This window comes from Betta splendens, chromosome 13 (assembly GCF_900634795.4).
Source record: "Betta splendens chromosome 13, fBetSpl5.4, whole genome shotgun sequence".
Classification (NCBI taxonomy): domain Eukaryota; kingdom Metazoa; phylum Chordata; class Actinopteri; order Anabantiformes; family Osphronemidae; genus Betta; species Betta splendens.
Window position 1 is genome coordinate 11,153,291 of NC_040893.2, and position 12,416 is coordinate 11,165,706.

Below are 12,416 nucleotides of genomic sequence, written 5' to 3' on the forward strand. Positions count from 1 at the left end.
ACAATGTATTTTTAAAGAGAACATGAGATCATATGTCCTTGCAGCCTGAACATACTATACAAAGAAAACAAATGAGAGTTCAGATGTTGAAGAATATTTTTTGTCTAATAAATTATCATTAGGGCTCATTTACATTAGCACACAAAGTCTCTATTTCTTAGTGTTATTGTTTGTGCGATTATTAACAGCAGACATATTTGCAGCTCAACTCTTATTTTTTCTAAATTACTACTTAATTAAAACGAGTCTGGCGCATAATTAGCAGCTCGTTTTTGCCTTTGTCCCAAATTCTCCTCACTCCCTATTACTTTTTCTGCCAACATCAAAAGAGGACCTCATTTGCATAGAACTGCAGCGATCAATGTCCCCTCGCAGCTGAAAACATAGATTCTGGCTCATGACATTTTTTTTTTCCTGAAAGCGGTACATTTTGAATGATTATTATCACCTGCCTGACCTTTGCAGCACCTGCGCTGCCTTGACATCCTTCACTGCAGAGCTCGTTGGACGGGGTCAAGAAATGCCACCGCCGCAGCGCGGCCGGCATGTTAAAACCACTGTTTGCTCCCTGTGAACCTGCAACTGTAGTGCCTCCTGCACCTGAAACAAGGGAAAGGGGGAAGTTGTCGTGGTGCAGATGTACTTTCAATACAACCTTTGTTTATTTGTGTTGTTTTTTTTGCTCGTTCATTGTTATAGTTATAATACTGGGTGAGGAGAATGGGAGGAAATGAGGGAGGGGAGAAAACGGAGCATGAGATCGCTGCTTGTGAAGAACTGTCAGTTTTGCGAGGAGCGCTCGGGGCTGCTCTTATGGGATTAGCAGTATTTGGGAGGAGGCTTATTTTTAAATGTGGGTGAAGCAGCATGCTTTACATGTGTGTGTGTGGGGGGGGGCGCTGGCACCGGCTGGTGTCTATTCCTGTCCCGCTCTGTGGATTAGGCAGAAGAATGCTGTGTGAGGAGACGCTGCTCTTGTGGCTGTGTGAGTGAGTAATCGTGTTTATGCCGCTTTACCTGCAGCGCTGGAGTCATCGTGCACACAGGTGCGCTTGTTTGCGCCTCACGCCGCGGACCACGAGTCGGGGGGAAATGTGTCCCATTACCGACGGCAGCGGGAAATTAGCCGCCACTCTGCAGGTGCATGCGGCGCAGGCAGCGCAGATATTCCCCGCGCGCAAACGTGCAACTGAACGTGACTTCGTCTGGTTTCCGTAAAGGTTTCGTGCCGTCACATGGAAAGAAAACCGTGATATTACTTTGCAATATTGAAAAGGTGTTTTCTGTAAATCATAGAAATATGTGTCACTCTCTGTTTACAAAATCGTGCTATTGCAAAACAATGGAGGCGTTATTGAACGGTTGCTCCAGTCTGACTGCGGCCGTTTTCCATTGTCCGCTGATTTCTAATCTTCTCTCCACACCTACACCACGCTCCAGAGAGTCTGAAATTGAGGCTTTAAAAACAATCGAAGCGAGTCCGATAACGAGAGATTCTCGTGATTACACCCCAGAGCTGACGCTGTGTTTGTGTTGGTCTTCAGCTGCAGCAGCAGACCAAGTCGCAGTGTTGCTGTCTTCTACTGGTGTCCGAGGACAACCACCAGCTATTCTGCCAGGTACGCGCGCACACACACACACACACACACACACACACACACACACACACACACACACACACACACACACACACACACACACACACAATGACTCATTCACCAAAAGTACATCTTTACGTTGACTTGTCAACAATCTGTGACCTTTGACCTCTGTGCTGTTCAGGTAGTTGGAGACAAAGTCCTGGAGGAGGAGATCAGCTTCCCGGTGAGGCCACACATCAACCTTTATCTTAACGAACCATCTCCACTTATTTGCAGTACTGTCTGTGTGTGTTCATTCTCTTCTGTCAAGTAGTTGTTGTTTTTTTTTTTTACTCATTTAAATGTCTAATTATGTTTTGCATACTGGGAGCCAGTGGTCTAGTACAATGATATTCATTGAGGTTTGCTGCAACTAAAACTTTTCCTAAGCAGACTTTTAATCCAAGTCTTGTAACCCTTCTAGTTGGTTCCTTTGACTGACAGGAAGCAAAAACTCCCAACATGTAATCGTTTATAATCCCCGGCAGGGTTTATAATTAGGAAATTTGGGCACGAGAAGTAATCACTTCCTTTGGGTCAATTTAAATCTGTTGTCTCTGGTGATGGTGCAGACTTAGCAGTTTTATCAGGTTTCTCATTAAGCTGTGAATAAACTGTGCACCCCAGGCTAAATGATCTGTGTAATCTTGATATTAGTTGGTGTAGAGAGATATTAGAACACAATAACACTCTCAGCACGGCCTGTATGTGTTAGTTTAACAAGAGTGGGAATAGACTTGACTTTCAATAAACTATATTAAACATACTGTACATTTAACCCTTAAAACGTCCCTAGGAACTCCTTTACTATTTCTGTTCAAGTTTCACAATCTTTTATTTACCTCCCTTTGTTTTCACTCACCTGTTATTATACGTCTACCTTTCTCTACTTTGATCAGCTCATGTTCGGACGTTTTGGCCAAGTTGTGGAGAAGAAGAAGTCGATTAGTCTTCAGGACATCAGTGCTGTAAGTGCCCATCCTTCTCTATGTATGCGTCTGTCCACAGTTCTTCCATTAATCGTGTCCTTCTTTCTTCTTCTCTCAGGAGGAGCGCCGGCAGCTCTCCAGTATGTTGGGCTGTGAAATCTCCTCCATGCTGTGCGTACCTGTGGTCAGCAGGGCCACTGGGCAGGTGGTGGCGCTCGCGTGCGCCTTCAACAAGCAGGGTGGACAGAAGTAAGTGCGTGAAACACTGTTCATGTTGTACGGCTCTGTTTCTGTTCCTTTCTCTCTCTTCGTGCAGTGGTTTTTTGGCCAAAACAGGCACACGCTCAATTTCAGTTTTTACCATTGGAGCTGTGATGGCTGTGGCTTTTCCCGCTGATGGCAGATACGGTTTATCTGACAGCAGCTTACAGTAATGTTGGGATGTCTGGCCTGATTGGATGCGTTTATCCGCTCGGTCTGGAGGAGTCGAACGTGTGCACAGAAATGGGCCGCTAAGCGCTCGTGCCCCTCGCAAACAGAAACCATCACTCTGGAACAAGTGTCAGGTCACCGTGTCGCTGCATATGTGTGTGTGTGTGTGTGTGCGTGTGTGTGTGTGCGTGTGTGTGTGTGCGTGTGTGTGTGTGTGTGTGTGTGTGTGTGTGTGTGTGTGTGTGTGTGTGTGTGTGTGTGTACATGCTGCTATCTCCTAAACACAGGACTCTACAGACGTCTGTAAAAACACACTCCTGCTGTGTGTCTCTGTGTTTAAACAACTGTGTGGAAGGGAGATAAAAGTTATTTGCATCATTTGTGTTATTATTAACTCCCCGTCGGCCTCTGATTCATCTTTTCGTCTAAGCACACTTCATATACTGTACAAATCTCAAATGCCACACACGTGCGTGTTCTCCCCCCTGCTTCTCACGCGCTCCCCGCTTTGCAGCGACTAAGACAGATGAAAAGAGATCATGTCCTATAATTTCTCCCACTGCGACTGGCACTGATGACAGAGCTGGCATCTCATTTCCATAGTAACGGCGGCAGGATTACGGTCACAACCGTGCATAAAATGCGATAAATCCGTGATTTACTCCGAACAGAGCCATAAATCTAACAGACGCCTGCCCTTATCATACAGATTGCATTATCATATCTAGAGTTCCTCTTATCCTCGGACGCAGGCGCATGCAAACCATATCGCGGCGCCAGTTACAGGTCATAACTCACGCGTTTCCATAATGCAGGTCCGTGCTGACAAACAGCTGGCAGCGGACGCTGGTTGCTCGCAGGAACATTTGTCTGCGTTGTCTGTGCCGCGTGGAACCCGCAGCATCACACGAGAGTGAACACGTCGCTAGCGTGTGTCGATGTAAATAAATCTTGTTCCACCACAGCCTGGTTCACACATTCACACATTGTGCCGTGCTCCTGATCTTTGAAAATGGACGCCTGCTGATTTTCATTCTTGCGGCAGAAATGGAGACTATTTCCATATATACTATTATCATAACAGTAAAAACTAACTGCTACCCTAGAAATGTATTCAGAGGGCGGACCAACGCTCCTGAATGTCAGTCATAAAGGAGCAGGACCTCTTTTGAGAGCGTGGACATAATTGCCCTTAGAATGATCTTCCCAAACCTTCAAATCCTGCCTCCTTTGCTGGGACGTCTGGTACGAACGCCCTGGAGCGGTACAGGCGGCTCCTAACACAATAATCTGGTACTGCCCTCTGTAGGCCAAAAGAGGTAACTACATGTTAGAGATCCACGGCTCATCCTCCGCTCTTCTGCTTAATGAGGTCACGTTTTTGGGAGACCACCAGCCAGATTTTCTAAGTATATTTGTCACAGACTTGCTTTTTGACACGTGTTTGTGTTTTTGTATGTTTAGATGGTACACGTGGTACATGTCACACAAAGGCTCCTATAGCGGCCTATTAAAGCGTGTGTGTGTGTGTGTGTGTGTGTGTGTGTGTGTGTGTGTGTGTGTGTGTGTGTGTGTGTGTGTGTGTGTGTGTTTTGACTGCAGACACACAGAGATTGATGAGCACGCCATCCAGCACTGCTTCTGCTACACTTCAACCGTCCTCACTTCAACTTTGGCCTTTCAGAAGGAACAGAAGCTCAAAGTGGAGTGCCAGGTACTGCACTCACTCACTCACTCACTCACTCACTCACTCACTCACTCACTCACTCACTCACTCACTCACTCACTCACTCACTCACTCACTCACTCACTCACTGATGCACATGACTATGCACTAAGCTGTGTGTGTTTCTCCACCAAAGGCGCTCCTACAAGTGGCCAAGAACCTCTTCACGCACTTGGGTGAGAGAGTTTTCCCTCTTGTGTCTCTCCTTTCTCTCATTCATTCTCCTCCGTCTCTCCGAAGACAGATCATTTGCGCTAATGAGCGATGTTTAAGCGATCACCTAGTGAAACGAACGGCGCGCGTAATTGAATGAGATATTACAGATCCTAAAGATGATTACACCCAGCATCATAACCATAAAATCAAAGGGCCATTCAAACCGATGGCTCCACCTCTCCAGCCCATAATTACACCGGGGCATTTAGATTCTTATCTACCAGTAAGCAGCGGAATAAGTCACTGGTGATTCATCCTGATTGCAGCGGCGAATGGATCGGCTGGTAAAGCAAATTGCCTTTCACTGTACCAAACCCTTGATTACAGAAGCTCTTATCAGGTCCTGCAGCGGCTCCACCGCTGCCCACTGTGTAATCTCTGTTTCTGTCTACCCGGGCTTTGTTGCACTCCTTTAATTTCCTCTCTTTCCCCTTTATTTCCTCCCTCATCCTCTCATTTTCTCCTTTCTTTCTTTCTCTCTCTGCTCTCTTTCTCCTTTTATTTCCAGATGACGTGTCAGTGCTGTTACAGGAAATTATAGTGGAGGCCAGGAACCTCAGTGATGCAGAGATGTAAGCCCTCTGATTCATCTTCAAAGAGACGTTTCAGTGTGTGTGTGTGTGTGTGTGTGTGTGTGTGTGTGTGTGTGTGTGTGTGTGTGTGTGTGTGAGACAGAGAGTGTGTAGCGTCTTTATCTCCTTTTGCAAAGGCCGTCTTGGCAATTTGTTCCTAACCGTCTTGCCTCGTTTAATGAAAGTTTCTAAATGACCTACGATGGGACGGGATCCAAGCGCGTGGCCGTGTTCTCCATCAGTCCTCTAATCCGCTCTCCTTCCTGGTCTCCAGCTGTTCCGTGTTCCTGCTAGATCGCGTCAGTCATGAGCTCGTGGCAAAGGTGTTTGACGGCGGCGTCGTCAGTGACGAGGAGGTACGAGCCGCCGACAGAGCCTCACATCCGTAGCATCACGTAGCAGCGTCTCCGCTTTGATTCCTCCAGGAGCCTTTGAGTTATTTGGGGGAAGCGGAGTCCTTAATAGAGAGCTGACAGTAAAGCACTGACGGAGACAAAGCAGAAGGGAATAGAATAGACATGAACTGTGCCTGAAAGCACCAGAATGGCTGCACGTCTCACCACCACATACAAACTGCAGAAAGGCGTCATTCTAACCAGTGTCTCCTGCTTGCGTGTGCAGAAGGAGTTCCGCATCCCGGCTGATCAGGGCATCGCGGGCCACGTGGCCACCACGGGTCAGATCCTGAACATTAAGGACGCCTACTCGCACCCGCTGTTCTACCGCGGCGTGGACGACAGCACCGGTTTCAGGACTCGCAACATCCTCTGCTTTCCCATTAAAGATGAAAACAACGGTAACACAACACGCACGCCGTCCGATTAACAGTCTGTTTGATGTTAAATGAATAGATTAAGTAGTGATGCAGTGTATTTGCAGATGCTCCTTCATTGAACTTGAAGGTGCATCTGTCGTTCCTGTTTTGGTTTAAAACCCCGACCTGCGTTTCCACACAGGTGCTCGCGCTCAGAATAGCACAAAGGGCTGTTACATCACATCCTCACGTCTAAATGACGGTTGAATGAAGATGGCCGATTCTCCAAAGTGCACTTTAAGCACTTTGGAGAGTCGGCCATCTTCTGTGTTTGTTCCATACTTAGAAATTATGGAAGAGTTAGACTTCTCTCTGACTTCCTACTTCTCTCAGAAAATCTGAACTCAACTTGATTTGTTTACATAGAGAAAGTTGTCTGAAGCCCAGAGTCAGTGCTTCGAATGTTTTTATGTGCAATTACGTCCAGTTCCTGTGTGAAGTGCGTTCACGTTGGCAGCGTCTGTTCTGTACCTCTGGCTGCAGAATCCTCTGTCTCGTTCTCTCGTCCTTGACTCTGGAGCGCGCGTTCCATTCATCTTCATTATGAACCTCCTCTGGTTCCATCCATCTCCTGACCTCTCCTGTCTGCCTTTTTCTCACTCCTTTCGCTGCTTACCTGTGTGTTGTCACCCCCCCCCCTCCTTCAGAGGTAATTGGGGTGGCTGAGCTGGTGAATAAAACGAACGGGCCGTGGTTCAACCGCTTCGACGAGGACCTGGCCACAGCGTTCTCCATCTACTGCGGAATCAGCATCGCACATGTGAGTCTCTCCTCCCACATGGGACCAGACTGCACATTTTCTGCTTGAGTGTGTTAAAAAGCCGCACAGGCCCAGTCAGGGTCCGGGCAGTCAATTACTCCTATGAAATGCTGTCACCGGCGAACAGTTTCATGTAGAGGCATAAACAGGCCAAGCTATAAACCGAGCGCATTAAACATTAAGTAAACAAACTCAAACGCTGCAGGCCACACACACACACACGCGCTACACAAATGTTAGGAGCCAAGAAATTAATTAACAGCTTAAGCTTCTCCATTTACAAAGGGAGACAGCTTCAGTCACCTCCTCCCACTGCGATGTGTCTGTTCCCAGCAATAGGAAATCCAAACATTAGCATAATACATTTCACCTCTGTAAACATTAATTAAGTTAAACTGTACAGGGCAAGATAACAAAGGCATTTACAGTAAGTCTATCATTACGAGGCCCCGTGCTCCTTAAACGCTGTGCTGTGGCTGCTGTCGGCGATCAATCCTGTCGGGGAGACTGGGATCAGTTCAGTAGCGGCACGGTCTCGGGGGAAATTTAAGGAGAGTCAGTCTGATGGGACTGAGTGGCTTCTGTGGAACTCATAGGCTTTGCATGGCTGCTGCGAAGCCATTAGCGCGCATCGGGCTCCGCTGCAGGAGGAAGCTCCCGCTGACAGTAATGGCGATGGTGATGCACTGCGTTATCCCGCCGTCGCCCACAGAGCTGCTCACAACATTGTTATGGTGTTGATATTGATTTTTAATATTTGTTATCTCAGATCATTATTTTGGGACGATATTGATCCGAGGTTTATTTATTCCACGCAACTAAACAAATCTTCTCCTCTCTATTGCCCTCCGGCAGAGGCACAATTCATTTTAGTTATTTAGCAGGTTTAAAAAAATAACTCAAGTACTGTATGATAAGACTGACGACAGCCGGAACAGCACCGTGTCCAGCATTTCCTATTCAGTCTGACCTTTCAGTGACTGCAGGTGCTCGATGGTTCATCTACAAACTATAAAGATATTTGATTGGAAAAATAATTGCCTTCTAGGCAGCTCATGAATCATTTAAACATGACCAAGTGCATTATTTATCAATGCTCGGTGTGAATCACAGTGGCTGTGGTTTGAACACACTTCCCTTCTGTACTCCTGTAATATGTAAGCAGCGCTTTATTGCTTTGCACAGTAGATGCAGTTTGTCATGGCGTCAAAATCATTTTATTTGAAAACAACCCATGCTTATTAAACCTGAATCTCCCTTTTGGATACATTTATGCAGACAAACACGGGGATCAGCTGAGTGGTGCACGTTATGCAGGAGACTAAGTCTGATGCCAGTGCTGCATAGTTGAATTAAACATTATTATCTTGGTGTCTTTCGTGTAGTGTTACAGTAATATTGTGTTTATTCTCCTAGTCTCTGCTCTATAAGAGAGTCCACGAAGCCCAGTTCAGGTCCACTCTGGCCAACGAAATGATGATGTACCACATGAAGGTAATAGACAGGAGTTTCATTCAAACACTTTGAGTTTCCCGACGGCATCAGTGTTTTTTTTACTCGGTACGATTCAGCGTGTGTGCGTTGCAGGTGTCAGAGGAAGAGGTTTCTAAACTGCTGGTGACGGGCATCGAGCCGGTGAAGGAGATCCACCCGTGCTACGCCGAGTTCACGTACACACCTCGCTCGCTGCTGGACGACACCACGCCCATGGTAAGAAAGGGAGACGGGGACGGAGGGGGAGGCGCATAGTGGAGGAGGATGTAACCACCGTTGTTCCTGTTCGCAGTGTATCCTCAGTATGTTTGAAGACATGGGCTTCATCAACACGTACAAGATTGACATGCACACGCTTGCAAGGTCTGATGCTCGACGCATTAATATGCAGAATATTATATATAGTGTGTGTGTGTGTGTGTGTGTGTGTGTGTGTGTGTGTGTGTGTGTGTGTGTGTGTGTGTGCAGTGACATATTGTAAAATGGCTTAGTCACTACATGTGTCACTACTCTGAACTTTAAACTCCTCCTCTGGTCCTAGGTTCTGTCTGATGGTGAAGAAAGGCTACAGGGACCCTCCGTATCACAACTGGATGCATGCCTTCTCTGTCTCGCACTTCTGCTACTTGCTCTACAAAAACCTAGGGCTGTCCAACTACCTCGAGTGAGTAGGAGCAGTTTGACTTACAATCCTGAACCTCACCATTTCTTTAAACGATGACAAAATGCTTGCTTTGCCTCCCCTTTTACACGTTCAGGGATATAGAGATTTTAGCTCTCTTTGTCTCCTGCATGTGCCATGACCTGGACCACCGTGGCACCAACAACTCTTTCCAAGTCGCCTCGGTAAGAGCACAATGATGGTCCTGCATTATTGGAGGGCCCGAAGTTGAAGTGTCAGGAATAAAAGGGGGTGGAAACATGGACACAAACACAAATCCTTACTGTTTTAATGTCACGGTGCTGTAACTGTGTTTCTGTGAATGTGCACTAGTCAGAGACCATAAGTCATTATGATTAAGAGCATGCTCCTCTGTTTCAGTGCAATCATGCAAAACCCTCCAGTATCTGAAAGGCACAAACACAAGTTGTCATTGTTACTTTGCAGGGTTCACACACAGTTGAGAACGGAATTGCTGCATTTTATTGAAGGATGTTGTTTCGCTTCAATCAATATGGCGCATTCATAAAATAGCTTTTTATTTGTCTATTTCTATTTTCAGCAATCAGTGCTGGCTGCTCTCTACAGCTCAGAGGGATCCGTGATGGAGGTAAAGGCACAAACAGTACATTTATATAAACCTGAACTTAACGTTGAAGGATTCTGTTTACATACATGTATATTGGATTGCTCCTTGCTAATAAAGTCCCCTAGAGCCACTACTGTTGTCGTGTCCTAGTGAGACATCTAGTGGTAACAACCACTCGTGCCTCATGCTGCACTGATGAGGCGTGAAGTGGCTTTGCTTCTGCACTGCATCGTGGCCCAGCATCTCTTTTCCGAAGCATACTTTACTAATCATGCTCTTTTTGCCCCCACAGAGACATCACTTTGCCCAAGCCATCGCCATTCTGAACACGCAGGGCTGCAACATCTTTGAGAAGTTCTCACGGAAGGTGAGACACAGTGTTACAGATGCAGAGTTCAGTCATTCAGACATGTTCCAACCTCCTCCCTCTGAACGTGCAACCTTACGCTATTTTGGATGCTGTGAAGGACTACACACGGATGCTGGATTTGATGAGGGATATCATCCTGGCTACAGACCTGGCTCACCACCTTCGCATTTTCAAGGACTTGCAGAAGATGGCTGACGGTAAGCCCCGGTGCTTCAGGAAGCACAGACACAGCTCACGTTCATTCTTTAGCCTCAGGACTGAACGTGAGGAAACATTCTATCAGAAATTATACCTGTGATGAATCATTTTGTGATGAATCACAATGTACAGTATAGTTAATGTATTAATGTAGAATATAGTTAAACGGCTGTAGCTATTTAATAACTGACACTTCTCTTCTTTGAGACTCTGAATCACTATAGTAGACTTATTTTGCAGAGATCTGGGGTCAAGCTTGCAGCATTCATCACTGACATTTGTAATAATGCTCTGCATTTTTTTTACAGTTCAGTTCTTGGAGGAGGCAGTTGCTTACTGCACTTTTATGTAATGTAATTGGCTGTACCCTCTTGGCCAATGGTTTGATACGCTTCAATGCAAGCAATTATAAGTCATCCTGAGTGGACGTCTCCTCAGCAGAATCAATTTTGAGCTGTTAAAGCCATTCAAGGACATTAAAAGCCTCTAAACGCCTTGGAAACGTCCTCACACCACTGTAACCTGTCAATCATCAGCTCAAACAGAGCTGAAGCAAGAGGCAACAGAGCGGTTTTGTCTGTGGTTTTACACCACTTAAGGGCAACAGCTGACTGGTTTGCGTGTCTGTTTCAGTCGGCTACAATCCAAAACGAGGCTACCACCGCTCAATGCTGCTGTGCCTGCTGATGACGTCGTGCGACCTGTCCGACCAAACAAAGGACTGGAAAACCACGCGCAAGATTGCCGTCAGTTGGAGTTCTTACGTCCAGATGCATTTTTCCATAAGAATGATTAGTGGGCAAATATATCAACACACTGGGTGATGTTAGGTTTGGTTTGACTCTTGGGTCAAACTGGCCCATTTAAAGGACAGTAGAGACAGTTGACGTACAGTAGATGTCCCCCGTGTCCCCACATTTCTTTCTATTTTACACTATATTCTATTTCGTCAACCTGCACTCCGTTTTAGGATTATGTCTAATCTTGGTCTGCCCCCCTTTTCACCACCGAACCCATGACCCTTGTTCTAAATCCAGCAACCTAAATCCCCAACTACCAAACACCTACAGCAGAACACATATCAGGGAAAGGAATTATTGTAGGGTTTTTGGTGTGCTGCTTGTGCAGAGGCTTAGACGTGTCAAAATATGCATGAGAATGAATGAAACACAGCAAGTACAGAAAACACTAAACCGTAATCTGGTGAAGGGGCATTTTAGTGGGAATTACAATATTGTCACGATTCAGCATAGTTCAGTCATAAAAATATTTACGCACACCTTTCTCGTTTTCTTTTATTTGGTATTTTAGTCTCGTTTTCTCATGAAATCACTTCAGCCAATGCTTTTCTGATACTGTCAACATCCAGCAAATTAGCTACTTCATTGTTAGCTAGTTGTTATCAGTTCGACTGCCCAGCTCACCTGACCAGCGTAGGAGTGTCCAGGTAAACATTAAAAACCTGCATGTGGAGTAGTCGCTAGCTGAAGGCCCCCTGCCGAGCCCTCAGCTGTCCATCTACTGAACAAGCCTCTTCAGGTCAGACATGAAACCAGCCTTAAGGCGATGTCTCAGCCCAGTTCTTCTACTGGAATAAGCAGTGACATGTATGAATCCAACAAGAATGTGATGTCAGGAAGTCATCTCCATCAGCATATGCTTTTACTTAGCTTAACATTTGAAAAGGATTTATAGGTTCACTGACGTCTGCCTCTGTTTGCCCACAGGAGCTGATTTATAAAGAGTTCTTCTCTCAAGGAGACCTGGTACGTGTCAGTGTCAACAGGCTGTTAAATGACACGTGAAACGATTTAGCAAGTCGCTGAAGTGTGTCCCTGTTACAAACCAGTGATGTCAGAACGTGTGCGCTTTGCATGTGTGCGCAGGAAAAAGCCATGGGGAACAGACCCAGTGAGATGATGGACAGAGAGAAAGCCTACATCCCAGAACTACAGATAAGCTTCATGGAACATATCGCCATGCCCATCTACAAGTGCGTACAGAAGGCTAAAGCA

General features: G+C 46.1%; 1 protein-coding gene across 3 annotated transcripts in view; it reads left to right on the plus strand.

The window, feature by feature from the left end:
• LOC114868723 (cGMP-dependent 3',5'-cyclic phosphodiesterase) overlaps nt 1-12,416 on the plus strand; it is a 96,633-nt gene that overhangs the window by 80,230 nt on the left and 3,987 nt on the right. For all 3 annotated transcript variants that reach the window (XM_029172543.3, XM_029172544.3, XM_029172545.3), the window contains 21 exons: nt 1,545-1,619; nt 1,783-1,824; nt 2,540-2,608; nt 2,688-2,818; nt 4,604-4,715; nt 4,864-4,903; nt 5,452-5,515; nt 5,790-5,871; nt 6,137-6,311; nt 6,977-7,089; nt 8,506-8,583; nt 8,677-8,799; nt 8,876-8,946; nt 9,125-9,247; nt 9,342-9,429; nt 9,807-9,854; nt 10,126-10,200; nt 10,301-10,400; nt 11,035-11,147; nt 12,129-12,167; nt 12,288-12,394. In XM_029172543.3, coding sequence (XP_029028376.1) covers nt 1,545-1,619; nt 1,783-1,824; nt 2,540-2,608; nt 2,688-2,818; nt 4,604-4,715; nt 4,864-4,903; nt 5,452-5,515; nt 5,790-5,871; nt 6,137-6,311; nt 6,977-7,089; nt 8,506-8,583; nt 8,677-8,799; nt 8,876-8,946; nt 9,125-9,247; nt 9,342-9,429; nt 9,807-9,854; nt 10,126-10,200; nt 10,301-10,400; nt 11,035-11,147; nt 12,129-12,167; nt 12,288-12,394 — 1,868 coding nt within the window. The remainder of the gene's footprint in view (nt 1-1,544; nt 1,620-1,782; nt 1,825-2,539; nt 2,609-2,687; nt 2,819-4,603; nt 4,716-4,863; nt 4,904-5,451; nt 5,516-5,789; nt 5,872-6,136; nt 6,312-6,976; nt 7,090-8,505; nt 8,584-8,676; nt 8,800-8,875; nt 8,947-9,124; nt 9,248-9,341; nt 9,430-9,806; nt 9,855-10,125; nt 10,201-10,300; nt 10,401-11,034; nt 11,148-12,128; nt 12,168-12,287; nt 12,395-12,416) is intronic.